The 8,657-nt window shown below is 49.3% G+C and overlaps 1 protein-coding gene across 1 annotated transcript; it reads left to right on the top strand.

Moving 5' to 3' along the window:
- Positions 1-2,954: 2,954 nt before the first annotated feature.
- Positions 2,955-7,161, top strand: LOC119960259 (zinc finger protein 229-like). Its single transcript, XM_038788007.1, has 2 exons — positions 2,955-3,092; positions 5,504-7,161. Exon 2 carries the CDS (start codon positions 5,791-5,793, stop codon positions 7,159-7,161), a length of 1,371 nt encoding a protein of 456 aa, XP_038643935.1. The 5' UTR covers positions 2,955-3,092; positions 5,504-5,790.
- The last annotated feature ends 1,496 nt before the right edge of the window (positions 7,162-8,657 follow it).

Here is an 8,657-nt window from a genome sequence, read left to right as displayed (position 1 = left end):
ATTATTGATCCATCAGCGAACCGGTTTCTTGACGGACTGGACATACCAGTTGTGGGAGAGGGCAGAAAACGGGATCTGGAAGCACCACTAGCACTGGGAGAGATCATGGACAGCATTAGCTCCATGCAGGCGGGGAAGGCGCCGGGACCGGACGGATTCCCGGCGGACTTCTACAAAAAATTTGCGACAGCGCTGGCCCCGCACCTGCGGGAGATGTTCACAGACTCGCTAGCTAGGGGCACATTGCCACCCACGTTAGCACAGGCCTCAATCTCGCTGATACCTAAGAAAGACAAAGACCCAACGGAATGTGGGTCATACAGACCCATATCTCTGCTGAATGCAGACGCCAAAATACTGGCCAAAATCCTAGCCAAGAGGCTAGAAGACTGTGTACCTGAGGTAGTCACAGAGGACCAGACGGGCTTTGTCAAAGGTAGACAGCTTACCGCGAACATCAGGCGCCTGCTGAACGTGATAATGACCCCCTCCGGGGAGAGAACACAAGAGGTGATCGTCTCCCTGGACGCAGAAAAGGCCTTCGACAGAGTCGAGTGGAAATACCTCATAGAGGTACTGGAGCGGTTCGGGCTTGGAACAGGGTTCACCGCTTGGGTAAAGCTCCTGTACAACGCACCCATGGCGAGTGTACAGACCAACAATACCAACTCCCAATACTTCCAGCTGCACAGGGGCACCAGACAAGGATGCCCACTGTCCCCGCTGCTGTTCGCACTAGCAATTGAACCGCTAGCAATCGCGCTCAGGGCAGCAAAAAATTGGAGGGGGATCCGAAGGGGAGGTAGAGAGCACAGAGTCTCACTCTATGCGGATGATCTGCTCCTCTATATCTCGGACCCACAAAGCAGCATGGACGGAATCATCGCGCTCCTGAAAGAGTTTGGAGCCTTCTCGGGCTACAAACTCAACATGAGCAAAAGTGAGATCTTCCCAGTACACCCGCAAGGGGGGGGGGGGGGGGGCAGCACTAAAGGGGCTGCCGTTCAATCAAGCCCGACATAAATTCCGCTACCTGGGGATCCAAATAGCCCATGACTGGAAAGGGATCCACAAATGGAACCTCACCAGCCTGACGGAGGAAGTTAAAAAGGACCTGCAAAGATGGAACACACTCCCGCTCTCCCTCGCGGGGAGAGTTCAGACGATCAAAATGAACGTACTGCCCAGGTTCCTCTTCCTGTTTAGATCCATTCCGATCTACATCCCCAAGGCCTTTTTCAAAGCGCTGGACAAACTCATCATGGCGTTCGTATGGGGGGGTAAAATGCTAGGATCCCAAAGAAGGTCTTACAAAAAACAAAAACCAGGGGAGGGCTAGCCCTCCCGAATCTACAATTCTACCACTGGGCAGCAACAGCCGAGCGAGTAAGGGGATGGATCCAGGAGCCAGAGGCTGAGTGGGTGCGTGCGGAGGAGGCCTCCTGCATGGGAACCTCCCTCCGGGCCCTCGCCACGGCAGCACTCCCATCCCCACCCAAAAACACTCCAGCAGCCCAGTGGTGACAGCCACCCTCCAATCCTGGAACCAACTGCGGCAGCAACTTGGCCTGACCAAAATGTCGAACAGGGCTCCCATCTGCAACAACCATAGGTTCACACCAGCACTGACTGACGCCACCTTCAAAAGGTGGAGGCAGGACGGGGGGACACTGACAGTCAGGGACCTATACACGGACGACAGGATCGCAACACTGGACGAACTGACAGAGAAGTTTCAGCTAGCTGGGGGGAACGAGCTACGGTACCTGCAGCTCAAAAACTTCCTACGAAAGGAGACAAGGACGTACCCACAACCGCCACGACAGACACTACTGGAAGACCTACTGGACGCAAGTATCCTAGAGAAAGGGAACTGTAGTGACATGTATGACCGACTGGTAGATAGGGACGACACCGTACTGGACGCAACAAGAAGGAAATGGGAGGACGACCTGGGGATGGAGATAGGGTGGGGACTCTGGAGCGAAGCACTGCATAGGGTCAACTCCACCTCCACGTGCGCAAGGCTCAGCCTGACGCAACTAAAAGTGGTACATAGAGCCCACTTAACAAGAACCCGTATGAGTAGGTTCTTCCCGGAGGTGGAAGACAGATGTGAACGGTGCCAAAGAGGCCCGGCCAACCACGCCCACATGTTCTGGTCCTGCCCCAGACTCGTGGAGTACTGGACAGCCTTCTTCGAGGTAATGTCCAAAGTGGTGGGAGTGAGGGTGGAGCCATGCCCGATAGTGGCGGTCTTCGGGGTTTCAGAACAGCCAGATCTATTCCTGGGGAGGAGGGCGGATGCCCTTGCCTTTGCCTCCCTGATCGCCCGCCGTAGAATCCTGTTTGGCTGGCGGTCAGCAGCACCGCCCAGAGCTGCGGACTGGCTGTCCGACCTCTCGGAATCTCTCCAAATGGAGAAAATCAAATTTGCCATCCGAGGGTCGGACGACGGCTTCCACAGAACGTGGGAGCCATTCATGCAACTGTTCCGGGACCTATTTGTGGCCAATGTACAAGAGGAAGAATAGTCGGGGGAAGGTAGCGGGAGGGGCTACAGGTTCGGTACGGGGGTTCGATGGCTAGCTAAGGCCCAAAACCAAACTAAATAAACATGTTGGGGGGGGGGGGGGGGGCGGGGGCAGTTACTACTAAAAAAATGCTTACCTGTAAATATGTATGTTAATTTTTGCGTGTTTGTTTGTTGTGTTTTTTTTTTTTTTTTTTTTTTTTTTTTTTTTTTTTCTCTCCTAAAAATTTGTAATTTTTTCAATATAAAATATGAAAAACTAAATAAAAACATTTATAAAAAAAAAAAAAAAAAAAAAAAAAAAAAAAAATTATTGATCCATCAGCGAGTCAGCCTGAGCCTGTGGACGCGCTCACCGTCTGTAACCGTCACTATGCCCGGGTAATTGACGGCAACTCCTGACCAATAGGAAGAGGGGAGGCGGAACTGGAGGACCGACCGGGAACAGCTGGTCCTCCAACCAATCGGAGTGAATGAGGGGCGGGGTCCGCTGTGATTGAAGCATGCGCAGTGTGGGTAATGGCGAAGGAGAAGGGCTGCGTCTTCACATCCGAAATTGGTAAATGGCGTTTTACAATCTGGAGGAAGCGAGAGATCGCGGGGTGCGCGGAAATGTTGTGTAAAGTTGTTGTAAGCCGCAAACTTCGGAAAACTTTACGGGACTCCGTTTGTACCGAGCGGAGCTGCAGCTCCTCATATTCTGCTCGGGTTAACGGCCGCCATCTTTATTGGATGTGCAACAGGGCGCATGCGCGTTTCTCATCTTTGTCGGGCCGATGTTTCAATGAGTGGGAGGGGCTTGTTCCCCATTGTTCAGAATGGAGACAACTTGTCCATCAAACTGGATTAGTCTTTGAGTCCCAATGCAGAACATAGAACAGTACAGCACAGAACAGGCCCTTCGGCCCTCGATGTTGTGCCGAGCCATGATCACCCTACTCAAACCCACGTATCCACCCTATACCCGGAACCCAACAAACCCCCGCCCCTTAACCTTACTTTTTAGCACACTACGGGCAATTTAGCATGGCCAATCCACCTAACCCGCACATCTTTGGACTGTGGGAGGAAACCGGAGCACCCGGAGGAAACCCACGCACACACGGGGAGGATGTGCAGACTCCACACAGACAGTGACCCAGCCGGGAACCGAACCTGGGACCCTGGAGCTGTAAAGTATTTATGCTAACCACCATGCTACCGTGCTGCCCTTATTGATCTTATGTTTTATTGATGATGCAAAGCGATGGCAGAGATGGAAAGAAAAGGAAGCCAATCCTAGTGAATGAAAGAAGGACAAGTGTATTGATTAGAATGAGGGGCAGCATGGTAGCATGACAGCCCTGAATCAGAGGTCTCCCACCCCCCCCCCCCCACCCCATTATGGAATCAGCCATAAGGGACTATCCAGTAAATCTTCAAAAATTACGGGCCAAGGGTCCACCAAGGTGACAGCCACACACATCAGCTATCAGCTAGCTAACCCATCCCACTCCCCCACCCCCTATTTCCCATCAGCGCCCGACCTAGACACACAAATTGAATCCAGACCCACGCTCCCAGGTTCCGACCCAAAAGCTAAGCTTTTTTTAAATTTAGAGTAGCCAATTAATTTTTTCCAATTAAGGGGCAATGTAGTGTGGCAAATCTACCTATTCTGCACATCTTTGGGTTGTGGGGGTGCAACCCACGCAACCATGGGGAGAATGTGCAAACTCCACACGGACAGTGACCCAGAGCCGGGATCGAACCTGGGACCTCGGCGCCGTGAGGCAGCAGTGCTAACCCACTGTGCCACCGTGCTGCCCCCCCAGAAGCTAAGCTTGTCGAACCAGCGAAAACTGGTTCAACCGCTGCAGCTTCACCCCTTCTCACTCCCGTTCACCAGCCTATCTGGTGAAAACATTTTTCTGTCGGCGGCATGGTGGCACAGTGGTTAGCACTGCTGCCTCACGGTACACAGGACCCGGGTTCGATCCCTGCCCTGGTCACTGTCCGCGTGGAGTTTGCACATTCTCCCCATGTCTGCGCCTCCACAACCCAAAGATGTGCAGGGTAAGTGGATTGGCCACGCTAAACTGCACCTTAATTGGAAAAAAAAATTGGTTACTCTAAATTTATATTTTTTTTAAATTGTTTCTTTCCTAATGTTCTCAATTAAAGGGGTGAGTTCCCCAGGAGATGGGTGACATTTCACGGGACATCAAAATAATATTGGACAAAGATATGTCTCGTGTTCATATATGGAACAGATTAGATACATTATTTGCGGTTCTATAATAAAGTAAACGTATTATTATTTCTCTTCTTGTAATATAAGACTGTAGCTACGTTATAGATTTCTAGTCATCTCTTCCCTCAGAGGGTTTTCCACAGGGACCAGTTGTATCTGGGGGTCATTGAATATATTGAAGCACAAGTTTGACATATTTTATTGACAATGGAGTTAAGGGTTATGGGGAACAGATAGGAAAGTAGCATAAAATCTGAGAATAAGCGGGATTTCTTCACTCGAGGATGTGATGAAGCTTCTGAGTTCTCTACCTCAGAGGAATATGGAGCCTCAGTCACCAAGTATGTTCAAGACAAATATTGATAGGTTTCCAGATATTGAAGATATTGAAGGATATGGGGATTGTGTGGGAAAATGGTGCTGAGGGAGATCGGCCAAGGGTCTCATTGCATAGTTGAGCAGACTCGGTGGGCCGAATGGCCTACTCTTGCTCCTATTCAAATCTCTGTGTCCTGGTCAGGAAGCAGTGAGCTGAGCTGGGATCTGTCAATCAACATGAATCAGCATCTTCAGGAGAATTGGGAGGGTGAATAGTAGATACAGCAGAGTGAGAATGGAGGGGGATTGTGTGGGATGGAGATTTACAGCTTTTGGAGAACGAGAGAGGAACTAGAGTTGCCTGTTCTGAATTTCTATCCTGAACTAACAATGAAGACTTTTGTAAATTGTTTTTAAAGGATACTGGAAGAGGAGGAATTATAGACAGAAATCTCAAACATCATGTCTCGATGTGACAAACTCACTCGATTCCTTCTGATCTGAAAACAACGGGCTCTGAATATCATTGGTGAGAAGTTCCAGTGGAGAGTTCCAGTGAACTGACTGCGGAAAGAGCTTCAACTGGTTACACAGCCTGAAAAATCATCACACCATTCACAGTGAGGAGAGACAGTGCACATGTTCCGTGTATAGACAAGGCTTCCACTGATTGTCCAATCTGGAGAGACACGAGGAGACCCAAAACATGGAGAAACCGTGGAAATGTGGGGACTGTGGAAAGAGATACAAAGTCCCATCTAAGCTGGAGATTCATCGACGCAGTCACACTGGGGAGAGGCCGTTCACCTGCTCTCAGTGTGGGCAGGGATTCACTCAGTTATCTCACCTGCAGACACACCAGCGAGTTCACACTGTGGAGAAACCATTCATCTGCTCTCAGTGTGGGAAGGGATTCACTCAGTTATCTTACCTGCAGTCACACCAGCGAGTTCATACTGGGGAGAGGCCATTCACCTGCTCTCAATGTGGGAAGGGATTCCGTGCTCTATTCATCCTGCGGAGACATCAGCGGGTTCACACTGGGGAGAGGCCATTCACCTGCTCTCCGTGTGGGAAGGGATTCATTGATTCATCCAGCCTACGGAAACATCAGCGAATTCACACGGGGGTGAGGCCATTCAACTGCCCTCAGTGTGGGAAGGGATTTATTGATTCATCCACCCTGCAGTCACACCAGCGAGTTCACACTGGGGAGAAGCCATTCACCTGCTCTCTGTGTGAGCAGAGATTCAGTGCTTCATTCACCCTGCGGAAACATCAGCGAGTTCACACTCGGGAGAGGCCATTCACCTGTTCTCAATGTGGGAAAGGATTCATTGATTCATCCGCCCTGCGGAGACATCAGCGAGTTCACACTGGGGAGAGGCCATTCACCTGTTCTCAATGTGGGAAAGGATTCATTGATTCATCCATCCTGCGGAAACATCAACGAATTCACACTAGCGAGAGGCCATTCATCTGCTTTCAGTGTGGGAAGGGATTCATTGATTCATCCACCCTGCAGAGACATCAGCGAGTTCACACTGGGGAGAGACCATTCACCTGCTCTCAGTGTGGGAAGGGATTCAGCGATTCATCCACCCTGCAGAGACACCAACGACTTCACACTGGGGAAAGGCCATTCACCTGCTCTCAGTGTGGGAAGGGATTCATTGATGCATCCACCCTGCGGAAACATCAGCGAATTCACACTGGGGAGAGGCCATTCACCTGCGCTCAGTGTGGGAAGGGATTCATTGATGCATCTACCCTGCGGAAACATCAGCGAGTTCACACTGGGGAGAGGCCATTCACCTGCTCTCAATGTGGGAAGGGATTCACTCAGTTATCCACCCTGCAGACACACCAGCGAATTCACACTGGGGAGAAGCCATTCACCTGCCCTCAGTGTGGGAAGGGATTTATTGATTCATCCATCCTGCAGAGACATCAGCGAGTTCACACTGGGGAGAAGCCATTCACCTGCTCCCTCTGTGGGAATGGATTCACACAATTGTCCTGTCTGCAGACACACCAGCGAGTTCACACTGGGGAGAGACCATTCACCTGCTCTTAGTGTGGGAAGGGATTATATAGAAAATAGGAGCAGGAAAAGGCCATTTGGCCCTTTGCGCCTGCTCTGCCATTCATTATGATCATGGTTTATCATCCCACTCAATATCTTAATCCCGCTTTCCCCCCCCCATATCCTTTAATCCCCTTCGCCCTAAGTGCGATATCTAACTGCTTGTTGAAAACATACAATGTATTGGCCTCAACTATTTCCCATGTTAAAAAATTCTACAGGGTCACCACTCTCACGTTGAAGAAATTTCTCTTCATCTGTGTCTAAATGGTCTCCCCCGTATCCTCAGATTGCGACCTCTTATTCTGTACACTGCCACCATCAGGAAAATCAAGTCCCGTTCGAATATTATGAGCGATCATAACATGATAACTTTTATCACGATGGAGAGTGAAGTTGTTGATTCGGAGACTTGGGTGCTGAATCTTAATAAAGGGAACTATGAAGATATGAGGCATGAGTTGTTCTTGATAGATTATGGAGAGTTACTTAAAGGGATGACAGTGGATAGGCAACGGCAAACATTCAAGAACCGCATGGGGGAACTACAGCAACTGTTCATTCCTGTCTGGCACAAAAGCAAAATGGGTAAGAGGGCCAATCCATGGCTTACAAAGGAAATTAGAAATAGTATGCCATCCAAGGAAGAAGCATACAGATTGGCCAAGAAAAATAATAGGTCTGAGGATTGGGTGCATTTTAGAATTCAGCAAAGTAGGACAACGGGATTGATTAAGAAGGGGAAAGTACAGTATGAAAGTAAGCTTGCAAGGAACATAAAGACTGACACTCAGAGTTTCTATATGTGAAGAGAAAGAGATTGGTAAAGAGAAATGTAGGCCCTCTACAGACAGAAACAGGGGAATGCAAAATAAGGGGCAAAGAAATGGCTGAGCAATTGAATACATACTTTGGTTCTGCAGAGAGGTAGAGAGAAAGCAGGGAATTATGGACCAGTAAGCCTAATATCGGTAGTGGGGAAAATTCTTGAATCCATTAGCGGAACATTTGGAAAGTAGTGGCAGGATCAGTCAGAGTCGGCATGGATTTATGAAGGGGACATCATGCTTGACAAATCTATTGGAATTCTGTGAAGATGTAACCAGTACAGTTGACAAGGGGGAGCCAGTCGATGTGGTATATTTGGACTTTCAGAAGGCGTTTGACAAAGTCCTGCCTAAGAGATTATTGTGCAGAATTAAAGCACATGGGATTTGGGGAAGTGTACTGAGGTGGATAGAAAACTGGTTGGCAGAGAGGAAACAAAGAGTAGAAATTAATTGGTCCTTTTCAAATTGGCAGGCAATAACTAGTGGGATACCACAGGGATTGGTGCTGGGACCCCAGCTATTCACAATATATATTAATAATTTGGATGAGGGAACAAAATGTAACATCTCAAAGTTTGCAGATGATACCAAGTTGGGTGGGACGGTGAACTGTGACGAGGATGCAGGGATCCTGCAGCATGATCTGGACAGGTTGGG

Source organism: Scyliorhinus canicula, unplaced genomic scaffold (assembly GCF_902713615.1).
Source record: "Scyliorhinus canicula unplaced genomic scaffold, sScyCan1.1, whole genome shotgun sequence".
NCBI lineage: Eukaryota > Metazoa > Chordata > Chondrichthyes > Carcharhiniformes > Scyliorhinidae > Scyliorhinus > Scyliorhinus canicula.
This window is presented reverse-complemented; position numbering and strand designations above follow the sequence as displayed.